The sequence below is a fragment of the Lontra canadensis genome, unplaced genomic scaffold (assembly GCF_010015895.1).
Source record: "Lontra canadensis isolate GAN:19392208 unplaced genomic scaffold, GSC_riverotter_1.0 scaffold45, whole genome shotgun sequence".
Taxonomy (NCBI): Eukaryota; Metazoa; Chordata; class Mammalia; order Carnivora; family Mustelidae; genus Lontra; species Lontra canadensis.
The window spans coordinates 15,773,661-15,791,761 of record NW_022631039.1 but is presented as its reverse complement, the minus strand read 5'-3'; the positions used below and the strand labels follow the sequence as shown (position 1 = coordinate 15,791,761).

Here is an 18,101-nt window from a genome sequence, read left to right as displayed (position 1 = left end):
AGCTGTGGAGAGTGGGAGTGAGTGCAGTGCAGAGGAATTCCATTCAATCCAAACAACAATAATTGATTCTATGCCAGATGCAGGCTTGAAAGATAGATGTTAGATGACAACATTCGTTCAGAACTCCCCTCTCAGTCTGGTGGGAAGCTACAGATGTAGGATGCCTTCACAAGGGAAGTTACCACCAAGGATGATTACCAGCTAGGGAAAGGGGGCCTGGCATTCTGGATGGATAGACAGGCTTGTTAAGGGAAGCAGGGAACATGAAGGGAATGAGGGAAATGAGGTCAAGGGGCAAGCAGACCATGAAGCCTGAAATGCAATTTTAATGTTTTTATGTAGATATTAGTTTGGGGTTCATGGGGGCAGAGCCACTGAAGAATATTAATGGGCAGGAGAAGGGTGACATGATCATGGCAGTATTTGATAAAGGTTGCAGTGTCGAGGATGGAGAGTGGAAGACCAAGAGTAGAAGCAGGAAGACCACTGAGGAGGTTGTTGTGTTAGCCCGGTGAATGGGTATCAAATGTAATGGCCCACACGGCTCCAGTTTGAGACCCCCGATCTGGGAAGAGGTGGCTGAAGATAGCGCAGTAGAGAACTCTTCTGTATTTGCCAGAATCCAGGCTTAGGGGAGCCTGTGCTGAAAATGTCCCTCCGTTCATTCATCCATCGATTTTGTGTCTCCCCAGGTGGACATGTATGCAGGCGCCATCTTTATTCAGCAGTCTCTGCACCTCGATCTCTACCTGGCCATAATCGGGCTGCTCGCCATCACGGCTCTGTACACTGTTGCAGGTGTGTCTGAATAAGGGGTGATGCTTGAGAGCCTGTAGCCTGCCCCCGCCCGGCTTTTCCTGGCCCATCTTCTGATGTTCCCATGTGTTAAAACCATTCATTCATTACACCTCACCCCACGACCCCAGATGAGATGATTTCTCTTGGCCATTTTCCAAAGGAAGAGGATTCCCTTTTAGAAAGAGGATTTAAAAACACACCAAAACTGCATCAAGCTATTTCCTATTTATTTATTGAAAAACTATTTATTGAGAACTGTCAGAGCTGAGCATGTTTCTCCACACACACTCTGGAAAGCTAGTTGGTAAGCGACTCTAATTCTGGAGGCTGAGGTTGGGTGATCTCCTCTTTCCCCATCAGAGCAGCATCATAGGAGAGAGATCAGCCTCTAGTAGGCCCCGGACAAGTATTTGGTTTGGAATATTTGCCTTCTTATCTTCACATTCTGCTCCAGCTTCATCCCGCTCTGCCCCCTCTTGGTGTAATATAATCAAATATATCTATATATTACCTAGCATGTGCGAGACATCTTGCTAGGAAATGGGGCATGGCAATAAACAAAACAGACAAATTCTTTACCCAAAAGGACCTTATATTCTAATGGGGATGGGGAGATAGACAACAGAGCATGAAAACCAAGAAATAATATCAGGACATATTATTATAATCTGATTAAGTGCACTGAAGGAAGTTTAAGCAGGATGAGATGGGGAGTGATGGGATAAGGAGGTTTGTCGTTGTTTTTTTTTTTCCACAAAGAATGTTCAGGGAAGGTCTTTCTAAGGCCTTCTTGAACCACATTTAAATGATATGAAGGAAGCTCTCAAGAGAAGCTCAGGGGAAGAGAAGTCCAGGCAGAGGGATGGTCACATGTAAAGACTCTTAGGATGAGAACATGCTTGCTTGAGGAACAAAGGGGTGGTCAGTGTGGCTGAGGCTGAGTGAGGAAATGGTTGTTCAAGTGCATTCTGCTCCGCTCTGGGGGCCATTCCCACAAACCAGAAAGGGATGTACCCCCAACCCTGTGTGGCACAGTATCCCTAACAACACGCAAAAGGCCAGCCATTGGTGCCTTGCAGGAGACAAAATGCACCTGGGTTTTATTCCAAGTGCCGTGCATCTCCACTGGCGGCTCTAAGTGGAAAAGCAACCAAATCGAACATATGCAGAGGCCCCTGAAGGATCTCAGGGCGTTCTGCACTCATGGAGGCCATCTGCCGGGAGCCCCAGGAAAGAAGAAGGCTAGCGGCCATAGTCCATTTATCTTGGCAATTCCTTGTTTGGGGAGTCTGTGTCCCCATTACGCTGATCTCTCTTAGGACAGGGGACATGCTGTTTTGTTTGCCTCTCTGTCCCTTCCACAAAGAGCTTGTCAGGGTGCTCATGAGAGATTTGGGGAAGGATTGAGTAAGACACTGCACCCAGTGCCTGGCACGTGGTAACTGCTCAGTAATCATCAGTATAGGAATGATGCCAGCTTCTAGTGGCAGGATCTCAGGCTGGATAATTGCAACAGAGGGTCAGGGCCAGAATGGAGGCCGGATCTCTCTCCATGTTTGTGACAGGGACCCTATTCATGTTGGCAAGGTGGGAGGAATCAGAGTGGAACACCACAGCTCTGTGCACACTTTCTGCACACTGACACTGCCCACAAATAAACGTGCTCACATGAGAGAAGCATCTCTTTCCCCTTTGGGAAGAAGGAAGTGGGAAGTATGGTACAGGGAAGAGACTGAGAAGATCACCCTGTCCAGATGCTGATGGACCTGCTGCCATTATATGGTCATGATCAGCTGGTCTCACTGGCTCAGTGGAGAAGGGGAGGTCGATGACATCTGGAATAGCTGGCTGGGGAAAAGTGGCCTCCCTCATGTGGCTGATGGTTGGCGTGGGCTCTCAGCTGGGCTTCCCCTGTGTGAGCCATCACCCTCAGGTAGGCAAGGGTGGGCTTCTCCATCATGGAGGTCTCAGGGCAACAGGGGAACAAGAGCAGAAGCTTCTGGGGCCTTGAGGCCTGGGCTTCAAGCTGCACAATATCACTCCCACCATATTCTGCGGATCCAAGCAACGCATTTGGCCAAGTCTCTCATTAAGAGGTAGAGAAATCAGGGGTGCCTGGGTGGCTCAGTGGGTTAAAGCCTCTGCCTTCAGCTCGGGTCGTGGTCCCAGGGTCCTGGGATCGAGCCCCACATCGGGCTCTCTGCTCAGCGGGGAGCCTGCTTCCTCCTCCTCTCTCTCTCTCTCTCTCTCTCTCTACTTGTAATCTCTGTCAAAGAAATAAAATATTTATAAAAAAAAAAGAGGTAGAGAAATCAGCTTTACCTCAACATGGAAGGAACAGCAAAGCCACACTGCCAAATGGGCATGTGCTCAGGAAGGAGACACTGTGGCCATCTTTGCACACGACACTAAGAAGTCTCCTCAGGCAGGTCTTGAAATTGCAGGTTCTGTCTGCTCCCCAGGGTAACTCCTCTCTACCACCATACCTGACGCTCTCCTCATGCTTATCCCCACCCCTACCCTCAGGTGGCCTGGCTGCTGTCATCTACACAGATGCCCTGCAGACTCTGATCATGCTTATAGGAGCACTCGTCCTGATGGGCTACAGTAAGTGGGGCCCCAGGGTCACTTGGGTGGATGACAACCGCACTCTTGGTGACATCTGCTTTCATCACTGTGATCAGCAAGCCCAGGGTCAAAAGCATACCACAGGGCATTCCTGTCATGGGGAACTTCCTTCAGGCATGGATATTTTAGCTGGAAGAGAACTCGGCTTATGGAAACTTACTGTCTTGGTTTTTTTTTTTTTAAGATTTATTTATTTTAGAGAGAGGGGGAGGAGAGGGCATAAGAAGAGCGAGTCTCCAGCAGACATTCCCCCCCACACTGAGCAAGGAGCCCCATGTGGGGCTCCATCCCACAACCCCAAGATCATGACCTGAGCTGAAATCAAGGGTCAGCTTCTTAACCAGCTGAACTACCACGTGCCTCGACATTTACTGTTTTTTAAGTAAAAATGAATAGTTCTTCCAATGTTGATATGGAAAAGTGATTAATAAATAAGAGGGGTTGGGGTGCCTGGGTGGCTCAGTGGGTTAAGCCTCTGCCTTTAGCTCAGGTCATGATCTCAGGATCCTGGAATTGAGCCCCGCATCGGGCTCTCTGCTTAGCAGAGAGCCTGCTTCCCCCCTTCCCTCTCTGCCTGCTTCTGCCTACTTGTGATCTCTATCAAATAAATAAATAAAATCTTTTTAAAAAATAATAAATAAATAAATAAGAGGGGCAAAGGCACAGCTCTTCCTTACAGAAGAATTCCAGTGAATAAATACAGACAGAGGGAGAGCTAGAAAATCACCATGAGGACATCACAGTGATCTGCAGGCAAGATCAAATGATAAATTCTCAAGTTGGCAGGTGAAAGTTCATGAAGACACAGGATCTTTGCATGGCCTCAATTATCATGCCCAAAATATTAATTGCAAAGGGAAAAGTAGCCACTCTCCAGGGGAGCAATCTATCTCACACCACTGTAGCTAAATGATCACCAGGAATTAGGCATTGATATCATGTAACTCCTGATATGGGGAGGAGGGTACAATGTATCCTCTATGCCATGTTTGTCGACAAGACATAACCTCAGCTTCATCAGAAGAACCATCAGAAGTCCAGATTGAGAGACATTTTACATAGCGTAACCAGTTCCTCATAAGTACTAAAGGCATGTAAAATAAAGACAGACTCAGGAATTGTCTAGGAACAGGGGTAGAAGGATATAAACAAGAGTACCTTAAAATGGTGTCTTTCTGCACGGTTTCCATTTTATTTCTGTTCTTTTAATCTTTACAATAAGAGTTCCGAGTAATCATGGAATAATTGTTTCACAACACGGACAGAAAAGGCTTGTTACTAACTTTACCAAGAAGTGTTTCAGAACCTTAGAAGAAGAAAAACTTCACTGGTGCCCTGTGTGTAAAGAGGAAATACAGATGAGTAACAGATATGTGAAATATCGCTGTCCTAAATACCAAACCTTTGAGCCTTCCAGGGCCAGACGAGCTACTTAAAACAGGTTTTCAGAGGCAAGAGAGAACCAAAATAGATCTGCCCAGGGTCTATTATTCTTAGCCAAACCTCTAGATCTTTCTCCGTGAAAGGATGGGTTCCAGATGCAGAAGTTCCATTACTTAATTCATTATGGTCAGGCAGGAAAGAGTTTGCAGCCTAGCCCCCAGTAATCCTCACCAATCTGCTGTATCTATTAGATGTTTGCCATCTAATTGACCATATATTTGTGGGTTTATTTCTGTGCCCTCAGTTCTGTCCCATTCATCTGTGTGTCTTTTTATGCCACCACCATACTGTTTTGATTTCTACAGCTTTATAATATAGTTTGAAATCAGGAAGTCTGAGGCCTTCCACTTTGTTTTTCTTCCTCAATGTGGTTCTGGCTATTCTGGGCTTTTGTTGTTCCAGATGAATTTTAGAATGATTTTTTTTTCTGTTTCTGTAAAAAATGTCATTGGAATTTAATAGGGATTGCACTGAATCTATAGATTATGGGATATCTGGCTGGCTCAGTCCTTGGAGGATGTGACTCTTGATCTCAGAGGGGATGAGTTCAGCCTTTGAGCATGGAGCTTACTTGAAAAAAAAATCCATAGATCACATTGAGTAGTGTGGATATTTTAATAATATTCTTCCAACCTATGAACACAGAATATCTGCCCATTTATTTGTGCTTTCTTCAATTTCTTTCATCCATGTTTTATAGTTTTCATTCCTAAGTATTTTAGCCTTTTTGATGCAATCATAAGTATGATCGTTTATTTAAATGTCTCCTTCCAATCATATTTTCGTGTATAGAAATGTAACTGATTTTTTGTATATTGATTTTGTACCTGCAACTTTACTGAATTCGTTTATTGCTTCTAACAATTTTTGGTGGAGTCTTCAAGGTTTTCTCTATATAATTCCTGTGTTCCACAAACAGAGACAATTCTCAAGTACTTGGAGATTTTTCAGGTATATTTCTGTTACTGATTTTTATTTAATTCCACTACATCCATAGAATATATTTGATATGATTTTGTTTCTTGTGAATTTGTTGAGGTTTGTTTTGTGGCCCCGAGACCTTGCCTGACTTGATGAACATTCCATATGTCCTTGAAAAGAATATGCTGCTGTTGGCTATACTGTGTTATCAGTCCCAATTAGGTCAAGAGGGTTGACAATGTTCAATACTCTATCTTTATTACTTTTTTCATCTATTTTCTCTATCGATGATTTAAAAAGGGGTACTGAAGTTTCCATTGTCCACTAGTCTTGGCATCATTTACTTTGAAGCTCTACTGTTAGGTGAATACACATTTAGGAGTGTTATACATTCTTAGTGATTCAATTTCTTTATCATTATGTGATGTCCCTCTTTATCCCTGGTTGTATTCTTTATTCCAGAGTCTCCTTTGCCTGATATTAATTTAGCCTCTCCAGCTTTTGCTTTTTCTTTTCTTTCTTTCTTTCTTTTTTTTTTTGATTCAAATCCCCAAACTTACTTACTTACTTACTTTCTTTCTTTTCTTTTTTTTTTAATTTTCTTACTTTTTTGGTGTTCCAAGATTCATTGTTTGTGCACCACACCCAGTGCTCCATGCAATACATGCCCTCCTTAATATCCACCACCAGGCTAACCCATCCTCTCACTCCCTTCCCTCCAAAACCCTCAGTTTGTTTCTCAGAGTCCATAGTCTCTCCTGCTTCGTCTCCCCTTCTGATTTACCACAATTCACTTTTCCTTTCCTTCTTGTAATGTCTGCCATGTTATTCCTTATGCTCCACAAATATGTGAAACCATATGATAACTGACTCTCTCTGCTTGACTTATTTCACTCGGCATAATCTCCCCCAGTCCCATCCATGTTGATAAAAAAGTTGGGTGTTCATCCTTTCTGATGGAGGCATAATACTTCATTGTATATATGGACCATATCTTCTTTATCCATTCGTCTGTTGAAGGACATCTTGGCTCTTCCCACAGTTTGGCAACTGTGGCCATTGCTGCTATGAAAATTGTGGTACAAATGGCCCTTCTTTTCACTACATCTGTATCTTTGGGGTAAATACCCAGTAGTGCAATTGCAGGGTCATAGGGGAGCTCTATTTTTAATTTTTTGGGGAATCTACACACTGTTTTCCAAAGGGGCTGCACCAACTTGCATTCCCACCAACAGTGTAAGTGGGTTCCCCTTTCTCCACATCCTCTCTAACACTAGTTGTTTCCTGTCCTGTTAATTTTGGCCATTCTAACTGATGTAAGGTGGTATCTCAATGAGGTTTTGATTTGAATCTCCCTGATGGCTAATGATGATGTACATTTTTTCATGTGTCTGTTAGCCATTTGTATGTTTTCTTTGGAGAAGTGTCTGTTCATGTCTTCTGCACATTTTTTGAGGTGATTATCTGTTTTTTGGGTGTTGAGTTTAAGGAGTTCTTTATAGGTCTTGGAGATCAGCCCTTTGTCTGTAGTGTCATTTGGGAGTATCTTCTTCCATTCCATGGGTTGCATCTTTGTTTTGTTGACTGTTTCCTTTGCTGTGCAGAAGCTTTTGATCTTGATGAAGTCCCAAAAGGTCATTTTCTCTTTTCTTTTCTTTCCTTTGCCTTTGGAGACATGTCTTGAAAGAAGTTGCTGGGCCCAATGTCAAGAGGTTACTGCCTGTGTTCTCCTCTAGGATTTTGATAGGTTCTTGCCTCACATTGAGGTCTTTCATCCATTTCGAGTTTATTTTTGTATATGGTGTGAGAGAATGGTCTAGTTTTATTCTTCTGTGCATAGCTATCCAATTTGCCCAGCACCATTTATTGAAGAGACTGTCTTTTTTCTTGATTATCAGTGTTTGAATAGTATATATTTCTTTTTTTTTTAAGATTTTATTTATTTATTTGAGAAAGAGAGCACAAGTGGGGAGGCAGGCATGAGGGGCGCTTGAGTGGCTCAGTTGTTACACGTCTGCTTTGAGCTCAGGCTGTGATCCTAGGGTCCTGGGATAGAGCCCTGCATCATGCTCCCTGTTCAGTGGGGAGCCTGCTTCTCCCTCTCCTGCCTGCCACTCCCTCTGCTTGTGCTCTCTTTCACTATCTGTGTGTGTGTGTGTGTGTGTGTCAAATAAATAAGCAAAAATCTTTTTTAAAAAATTGTTATTACAGGGGAGCCTGGCTGGCTCGGACAGTGTAGTGTGTGATACTTGATCTCAACATTGTGAGTTTGAGCCCCATGTTGGGCACAGAGATTACTTAAAAATAAATAAATAGTTACTAGACCTACTGCTAGCTCTTACTGTTTAAAGGAGCAAATAACTACTAAACCACAGTTTTAATGTTTTGATGACTGCCTTAATATGTATCGTTTCCTTTATAATCCTATATGTTTTGTATTATGCATTGGTTATTCGTATTCTGAGAAGCAATACATAGTCACTACCAAAGGCATCAAAAGAAGGTGACTAACTTTCCTTGTCAGCTCTGCTCTAAGTAGGATGTCACCCATCCAGCCATCCCCTTACCCTTGCTGCAGATTGCTCTGAGTTTCTGGCAAATTTGGGCTTCCTCTGCATTTTAGGTTTTGCTGCAGTTGGCGGGATGGAAGGCCTGAAGGAGAAGTACTTCTTAGCCGTGGCTAGCAACCGGAGTGAAAATAACAGCTGTGGGCTGCCCCGAGAAGATGCCTTCCATATTTTCCGAGACCCTCTGACATCTGATCTCCCGTGGCCTGGGATCCTACTTGGAATGTCCATCCCATCTCTCTGGTACTGGTGCACAGATCAGGTACAGGGCATCTGATGAGGGAGCACCCTCCAGGATGCTTCTTTCTTTATGGGGCTAGAGGCAGGGCTGGTTTCCTCCATCTGTTCTCTTGTTTGCATTCCCCTTCCCTCTCCCACCCCCCAAGCTCACCTACTCCTTCCTTTCTACTATTCTACATTATTTTACTTCTTGAACTTGTTCATGTAGTGGCAAATCCAGGGCTACTACTATTTGCAAAGGGGAACTATTCTTTGTTTGTTTTTAAAGATTTACTTATTTATTTAGAAAGGTAGAGAGAGAGAGCGAGCAGGGGGTGTGGTGCAGAGGGAGACATTCACAAGCAGACTCTGCGCTCAGTGCAGAGCCTGACGTGAGGCTTGATCTCAACATCCTGAGATCATGACCTGAGCTGAAAAGCAAGAGTTTGATGCTTAACTGACTGAGCCACCCAGGCACTCCTGCAAAGTGGAATTCTTTTTTTTTTTTAAGATTTTATTTATTTATTTGACAGACAGAGATGACAAGTAGGCAGAGAGGCAGGCAGAGAGAGAAGGAAGAAGGCTCCCCCGCTGAGCAGAGAACCTGACGTGGGGCTCGATCCCAGGACTCTGGGATCATGACCTGAGCCGAAGGCAGAGGCTTTAACCCACTGAGCCACCCAGGCATTCCGTGGAATTCTTAATATATCTTGCTAATGTCTGGAAAGATCCAGTAAGCAAGAGATGATACATTTTAAATGGAGATTAAAATTGATATCTGGTATCATTTACTCAACAAATACTCACTAGTTATCCTCTTTGTACCAGACACTTGGAAATCATGAGTAAACAAATCAGACAGGGCTCTTGTCTCCCTTGGAGCTCACCTTCTTCTAGTGGGGGATAGATAGACAGTAAGAAAATTATATGGAATATTTAAAGGTGATAAATGTCATTTTTTAAAAAGCAGGGTAGGGAAAGGGGGGTTGAGAAGGTGGGAATGCAGCTTAAAATAGGGTGGCGGGGTCGTGGGCTGGCTCAGTCAGTGGAGCATGCAACACTTGATCTTGGGATTGTGAGTTCGAGCCCCACTTTGGGTGAAGAGATTACATAAATAAAATATATAAAGCATTTTAAAAAATAAATAAAATAGAGTAGCAAGTGGAGGTGGGACTGAGGAGTGACCCTTGGAAAAACAGGCCTCAAAAAAGTAAAGGGCTCACTGTGATAGTTGGGGAACATTTGCAATGGAGGCAATAGCCAACATGTATAATAAGCCCTTTTGTGTTAAAGGGGGGAAGGATGGAATCAGTTATTTGCATTTCGTGAAGCAGCTCCAGGTAGATGCAGGTAAAATGAAGAGTGGATACTCATGGGCAGGGAGATAGGTGTCATTTTTTTTAAAGATTTTATTTATTTATTTATTTGACAGACCGAGATCACAAGCAGGCAGAGAGGCAGGCAGAGAGAGAGAGAGGGAAGCAGGCTCCCCGCCGAGCAGAGAGCCTGATGTGGGGCTCGATCCCAGGACCCTGGGATCATGACCTGAGCCGAAGGCAGAGGCTTAACCCACTGAGCCACCCAGGCGCCCCGATAGGTGTCATTTTGTTAAATACCTGTTTATACTTGGTCAGGGTTCAAATCCAGCCAATATATCACCCATTGAAATGTGTGAGGCTGAAAAGATAAGTTAACAATGGACAATCGTGATAGCACTTAAACACTTACAGCTGCTATACTGTGGCCAGTCCCTGGTCTAACAATTCTACATGAATTAATTCTTTTTCATACCACCCCTCTTGAACTGTGGTTCCATTACTTGGGCCAGGGGGTTGTCCTACAGGTGGACCCCTTCCTCCCGGGGCTCGTGGGTTTTCAAGGGGCACAGATATCTTCAAACTTCCTCAGCTGACTCTTAAATTAATGCTTGTATTCTCCACATCATGGGAACTAAAAGCCAGAATTCTTTTTGGTCACAGTTTTGGATCTCTGGTAGAAAGGGCTTTGTTTTCCAAAGCTGTAAATGCTTTCCTCTCTGCTCCAGAGGGACGGGCTAAGATTGAAGCCTGCATGCCTCTTTGAGCACCTTACTAAAGCAACAGACGTATTCTATAGACCCTAATATCCTCACATTCTACGACCACATTCTAAAGTGTTCTAGAAAGGCTCAGTAGGTAATTGGAGTTCTGAGAAATAACATATAACAGTTAAACCAACTTCTATAAATTTTTTTAAAGATTTACTTATGTATTTGAGAGGGAGAGAGAGAACAAGCATGGGGTGGGGAGGGGCAGAGAGAGAGGGAGAGAGAGAAACTCCAGCAGACTCCACACTGAGCAGGGAGCCCAATGCAGGGCTCAGTCTCACAACCCTGAGATCATGACCTGAGCCGGAACCAAGAGTTAGAGGCTCAACCAACTGTGCCACTCTCAGGTGCCCCATTAAACCAACCTCTAAACAAGGAGCCTAACTTCTCAGTTCCTTGCTCCCCACCTTTCCTCACATAAGCCAATCTTACATTTTAGAGTCTTTCACTTATGGCATCCAAACAAATGTAATTGTGCCTGTCAGGGTACACTTGGTTGCAAGTGACAGACAAAAAAAAAAAAAAAAAAAAAAAAATCAAACAAACTACCTCAGGGAAAGGGTGGGGGATGTATTAGCTCAGGGAATACAAACAGCAGGAAGTTGAATGAGCCTTCAGAAACTGCTGGAACATACTCTGGTTTCCCTCTCCATCAGCCGTCTTTACACCTGTAACTTCATTGTCTCACTGCAGACTAACAGGAAAGATGCTGGCAACTCCCCAAGGCCCAATCCAAAAATCCTGTAGAAGGGTCTAGTATAGGTCAGGTGCCTACCCCTGGATCAGGCAGCTGTGCCCAAGATGATAATGTAGCTGTGTGGACAGGGTGTGGGTTTCAAAAGAAGGAGCAGGACACTCTAGGAAAACTAGTGTCCTCTGTCAAAAAAAAAAAAAAAGGGAAGAGTCCCAGCTTTGTCCTGCTTGTCAAAGCTTGTCACAGGGCCTCTGTACCTCCTCCAGATGCTTCAACACTCAAAGCCTAAGAAAATAGAGAAAGTTCTGGGCTCATGTAGATTCAATCTGAAGGCTGGGGGGTTGTCTTAGGAGGATTTGGGGGGATCTACTTAGAAAACACTCTGGAACAAATTATTCCTTTTGAGTAGATAATTTTTTTTATTTGATACATCTTTTTAAAGATATAATTTGAGAGAGAGAGAGAAAAAGAGAGCATAAGTGGGGGGAGAGGCAGAGAGAGAGGGAGAAGCAGACTCCCCACTGAGCAGGGAGCCTTGATATGGGGCTTGATGCCAGGATCCTGGGATCATGAACTGAGCTGAAGGCAGATGCTCAAATGACTGAGCCATCCAGGCATCCCAAGATAACTTCAATTTTAAGGGATCTTTCCCATTACAGTGGTGGAGGTGCTGCCAGAGTTCTAAGCTCCTTTCATAGTTGGCAATTCTAATGGAGGCTGTTAGTGTTAAGGTGCTTATTTCCTTTGCCTCTTCTAGGAAGAAGTTCCATGGAAAGTTGTAATTGACCCACCTTGGATTCATACTTTTCCTCAACTGGTCATGGTAGCCAGAGAAGCCAAGAAACTCTATGTAGAAATCAAATTGGCCAAGTCCAACTCCAGGATAAAGGAGTAGGGAGGGGATGGAACAGGGTTCTTAGCTTCCTCAACTGGAGCACAGGGATTGGGAATAGGAAAGTGATTTTTCCTCGAAGAGAAGCTAGACAAACCAAGATTCTAAGTCCATGATGCCTACCAACAAGCTTTGCACACTTAGCCACTTCATCCTCCAACCACCCCACTGTTTTCCAGGTGATCGTTCAGCGGTCTCTGGCTGCCAAGAACCTGTCCCATGCCAAAGGAGGCTCTTTGATGGCTGCCTACCTGAAGGTGCTGCCTCTTTTCATGATGGTGTTCCCTGGAATGGTCAGTCGTGTCCTCTTCCCAGGTGAGAAGACAATGGGGAGAAGAGATCATCTGTCTTTGAGTCGCAGACCCTGTGAAATATTCTTTTTTTTAATATTTTATTCATTTATTTGACAGACAGAGATCACAGGTAGGCAGAGAGGCAAGCAGAGAGAGAGGAGGAAGCAGGCTTCCCGCTGAGCAGAGAGCCCGATGCGGGGCTCGATCGCAGGACCCTGGGATCATGACCTGAACCGAAGGCAGAGGCTTTAACCCACTGAGCCACCCAGGCACACCCCCAGTGAAGTATTCTAAACATATGACTGTCATCAGAGATTGGGACTGGAGTCCCACATTGTGATTTGGCTGAGGTATCTCCATCCAGATATCTGACTCTACACTGTTTCCCAAAGGGGTTCAACAGGAATGTCTAGTAGATGTCCCAGGCCAGTAGAGGGGAGACCCATCTGGGGCCTTGCCTGAAATGTATTTTTGAAGCCACAAACTACAGGCTAAGATCTTGTGGTTCCAGATGTCAGTTTCCTGAAGACTAATATGAAAGTTCCTCTTATGCTTTTTAGTACTTCATTTCAGCTCAGTTGTTTGGTTATTTTGGCCCAGTGGAGCCCTTTGGGGGTACTTAACAAAAACCAGGGATGTCAAAGCCTCTAGAATATTTACCTTAGAATTTTTAGTGTGGTAAAGTGATGAGATTTGCGCTGTGTGGGTAAACAGGACTGGGGGAAGGGTATTATTGGGAGTCACTGTGACGTCAGGAACTGCTGATCTGTATGGAAGAAAGCTCCTCTTTTTCTGAATCAGTGAGCTTTCCTCCCATATCCACCAAGGCTGTTATTTATTTTTTTAGATTTTATTTATTTATTTGACAGAGAACACAAGTAGGCAGAGCAGCAGGGAGAGGGAGAAGCAGGCTCCCCCCTGAGCAGGGAGCCCAATGCGGGGCTCGATCCCTGGACCCTGGGGTCATGAACTGAGCTGAAGGCATCCAGGTGCCCACCACCAAGGCTGTTATTAACTCAAAGGGGAATGTAAGGTAGAGTGCTCCCTCCCCTGCACTTTATCCTACACGATGTCATGCTCAGGTAAAGAAAGGATAGGATGGCCTAGAAGTTTTGTCAAAATAATTTAGGACAATAAGCCTAGGAGAAAAGAATTGGGGGAGGAAAATGGGGGGAGCTGTGCTGTGTGCTAGACTCTGTGCTTCCTCCTTCTCCAGCCCAGAGGGCATGAAGAACCCAGAGTCACTGGTCCTGGTTCCAGGAAAGGTGCACAAGACTTGAGAAAAGTCAGGTCAGAGTGAGAACTGGGATTTGGGATTTGTGGTGACTTAATGGAAAATACACAGCTTTGGGTGAGGCTTGATATGTGAACGAAGAACTAGCTTTAAACAACCTACCTTCATCATGACAAGAGTCTTACAGTGTGGTATTTCTGAATATGGACTCTGGCTTGAATGTTGCAGCCAGAATTCTGGCTCTGCCACTTCCTAGCCGTGTGACCTTGGAAAGCCTCTTGCCTCTGTTCCCTCACTCATAAAATGGGAATAATCCTTCATAAGGCTTAAAGCAGTTTTTGGCATGAGGTAAGCACTATAGAAGTGTTTATTCTTATTTTACGTATTTTCTCACTTATTCCTCAAAACAACCTTGTGAGGTAGGTAGTGTTAGGACTAGGACACAGTTCCATGTGTCCATCGAAGAATCTGAGAGCCAGTGAACTACCAGGCCTTAATCTGGGAGACCTGGGGATCCTTAATACCAACAGTATCCCTGCTGTTGTGGGTCTCACATTCTAGTGGAGAGGAGACACACAAAGAGAAGAAATAAGTAAATGTGACATCCATTGATTGTGAGGCAACAGTTGATCCATATGGGGGATTTCTTTTTATCTTTTGGTGGGGAGGGGCAGAGGGAAAGACAACGAGTCTTAAGCAGGCTCCAAGCCCAGCAGAGAGCCTGGTGTGGGGCTAGATCTCATGACCTTGAGTTCATGACCCGAGCTGAAATAAGGAGTCAGACGCTTAGACGACTGAGTCCCCCAGGCGCCCTGGGTGGTCTCAAAGTACCTTTCAGAGTGGATACAACAAGATTAATGATGGGTAGGATGTTGGGGATAAAGAGGAGCAATCTAGACCCCTCCTAGATTAAGCGACTTGCCGAAAGTTAACCTGGCTAGTGCTCAGTGGGCTGGGATTGGAACCCAGCTGCATCTGCCTCCAAAGCCCAGCTCTTAATCATGCTATTGTCTGCCTTAGCAAATTACACCTTAAGCTTTGGGTCAGTATCTGGAAGATCAATCAAAACACCTTGACCATAATTCTTTGTTTGTTTTTAAGATTGAATTAATTTATTTATTAGACAGAGAGAAAGAGCACACCAGCAGAGGGAGGTGCAGAGGGAGAAGGAGAAGCAGATCCCCACTGAGCAGGGAGCCCAACATGGGGCTTGATCCCAGGACCCCAGGATCATGACCAAAGCTGAAGGCAGATGTTTAACCAACTGAGCCACCTAGGTGTCCCCTTGATCATCATTCTTAATAGCCTGTCAATCGGCAATCATGATTAAGTGAAACAATGCCATGTTCTGTGTCTCTAAGGACTTTTGAATGTAACAGATGAGTCTGGTACTCATGAAGAAGCAACATAAGATATAAATCAAAACACTCTAGCATATAGTAATAACAATAAGTGAAAGGAATTTGAGAGTGAAGTAGGTTGGAGAAGGTGAGGTCGGCATGGTATGTTTGAAGACCTGGACAAGTCCTTCTCAAAGTGTAGTTCCCCAGTCCTGCAGCAGTGATGTCACCTTAGAACTTGTTAGAAATGCAAACTTTCAGGCCCTGTCCAAGACCTACTGAATCAGAATCTCCTGAGGTTTGGGCCCAGTGGTCTGTTTTTGACAAGCTCCCCAGAAGACTGAGAAGCCCTTGCCTAAAGTGCCAGCCTTCAGGCCAAGCCACTCTACCTTCCTATTTCCATGTCTCCCCCTGTGTCTGCTCTTCCAGCTACCCCTGAATCTTCAATGGGGTCCAGAAGCCACCCAAAAAGATGCTCCAATTCTGAGATGTAATGAGCCTGAAGAACACCTTCTTCCACTTATCCATCTGAGAAATGGTACACACTTTGAAAGGAACCATAGTGGAAATTAAGAGAGAAGCAAAACCACCCTCAAACAATAAAATGCAAGTCTAGAAGTGTACCCATTTACAAACCCAATCATCCTCATCTGAGCTCTGGAATACACTCAGGGTATGAGACCTCGTCATGATATTTACTCGCTATTTCATTTGGGGAAGCATTTTCACCTCTCTGGGCCTCAATTTACTTGTCCTTAAAATAGCTGTAATACCATCTCTTCCCCCTGGAGTTGTGAAGAATACAATGAGATATATATGGATAGTCTTTATTTGTCATGGTGAACCCTCAGTGAATGTTAGCATTTGGAAATAGAAGACTTTGTGTTGTTTGGATGGGACCTTGCCAGAAGCATCCTTTATGCCAACTATCAGAGGGACTGATATGAGAATCCATACCATATACGAAATGGTTGATTAATTAACCCAAGACAGATGGGTGGTTGTTACCCAATGGTGGGTTAATGACCCATAAGGCTGTTGGTTTCAGTTGTAGCTTAACTGAGCCAACTAATATCCTTAGGATGAATAGATTCTTTTTTTTTTTTTTTTCAAAGTAAGCTCCATGCCCAGCATGGAGTGCAGTGTAGGGCTTGAACTCACAACCTTGAGATCAAGACCTGAGCTAACATCAAGAATCGGATGCTTAATGGACTGAGCCATCCAGGCACCCTGAATGAATATATTCTTTAAGCTGAACAGACAAGGACAACTGCCACAAACATGCTTTGTAAACTGTGTCTGTCACCTTTCATGGTTGAAGGGTGCATGTCTGGAAGGTTAACCAACCTAAGCTTAACAACCAAAGGTTAAACTATATAGTTAATTAAATATCCCAGGGAGAGTCTTGCTTCTTCTCAGTGTACCTTGAAGAGGGGAGCTTTTGGGGGTGCCTGGGTGGCTCAACTGGTCGGGTGACTGTCCTGGGATCGACCTCTGTCTCTAAAGTAAATAAATCTTAAAAAAAGAAAAAAAGAGGAGCCTTTGGACAAAAAAAGGTAAAGCCCGTATAATCTGAATGTGAATAAGACCTTTGCCCGACTGGGAGGCTCCTTACAACATTCTAAGCATGGGGATGAAACTCTTCCCTTATCTTCTTTTAAGGCTTCTCAGAAGAGCCATAAAAAGCCAGGAACTTCGACCTGTCAAAAGCATTTTTCTCAAGATTGTTTCTGCTCAGGACTTCTCTTCAATACTAGTTTTGGTCTACAGTCTTAATTTTGTCTGAGGTTTGAGCCAGAGCTTTGGGGGCATCTACCTCTGTTCTGCAGCAACTGTATTATTAATTGTGGCCACAGCACCCATTGGTGGATGTTAGTGAGGCGAGGGGTGCCAGCCTTTGAGAAGACATAACGATGCCTGGAGAAATTTTATAATGACCGGTTTGCCGGTGGACTTCCCAGTGGATGAAAGGGCCCAGGGCTGTATCCATTGCTTAGGTCTTCCATTACATTAAAAAGAAAATGAAGATAGAACAATATTGCATTTTAAAATTGTGGTGTCCTTTAAGTGTTTACATTTATTAAATTAGCAGGTAAAAATATAGAGACTAAGTATACAAGCTCATGTGGAGATACTGTCAAACATCTACATTTGAGGTCTCAGTTAAATGGTCATTGTGACATTGATACTACACTGGAACCAGGCAGGAAGTTAAGCATGAGCAGTGGAGGGGTTCACATTCACTTGTGAGCTGAAGTTCAAGATGGGTGGACAGACAGCCCATCGCCCTTCAAAATGAGGAGCAAGGACTGAAGACTTTGGATTGAGCAGATGGGGCCCCGGAGGGATTTATGGGTAGTTATTTCTCAGTCCACCTGCTGGAGGAGACTTGAGAGGTAATCATTGACCCAGCTGGGGTGAGTGATGTTGGGTAGGCATTGGGGTGTTGGTGAGGAGCGCTGGTTAGCTCAGATATCAGGAGCTGAAGAAATCAGAAGGTGATGAGAAAGGTATCGTTCAGACATAGGTGCCAAACTTTTGAGACCATACAGAGTTCTGAAGGTCCCAGTGGCCAGGATGAAGCCTTGGGCGGAGTGCCTGCCAGACTTATTACAGAAAAGCAGGTACTCTCTTGGTATTCTCTGAAAAATTGGATTGGGAGTCAAGAGACCTGGGTTTCGACTCTGCCTCTGACGTGACCTTGCTGGATATTTATACTTAGGTCCCTCGTCCTGATTCTTTGTGCAACAGTGAAAGTAATCTCTTCCCTCATTCAGGAGCACAGTCATAGCTAGCCTCTGTCCCTCAGAAATTTGTTGACCATCTGCTCTGTCACACACTCTGGACTCCAAGCAGGAGGCCTAGGCTTGTACACTTGGGATGTTTTTGTCATCATACAAGGAGGAGATGAAGAACTCCAGGTGCCAGGAAGGCTGGGTGGATTTATGCCAGAACATCAGAATGCTGTTCAGGAGAGCAAAGACCC

General features: G+C 44.3%; 1 protein-coding gene across 4 annotated transcripts in view; it reads left to right on the top strand.

Annotated features, from left to right (window-relative positions):
• Positions 1-18,101, top strand: part of SLC5A11 (solute carrier family 5 member 11) — a 41,627-nt gene that overhangs the window by 17,733 nt on the left and 5,793 nt on the right. For all 4 annotated transcript variants that reach the window (XM_032872870.1, XM_032872866.1, XM_032872868.1 and 1 more), the window contains 4 exons: positions 693-798; positions 3,325-3,405; positions 8,414-8,619; positions 12,428-12,563. In XM_032872870.1, the coding sequence (XP_032728761.1) occupies positions 693-798; positions 3,325-3,405; positions 8,414-8,619; positions 12,428-12,563 (529 nt within the window). The remainder of the gene's footprint in view (positions 1-692; positions 799-3,324; positions 3,406-8,413; positions 8,620-12,427; positions 12,564-18,101) is intronic.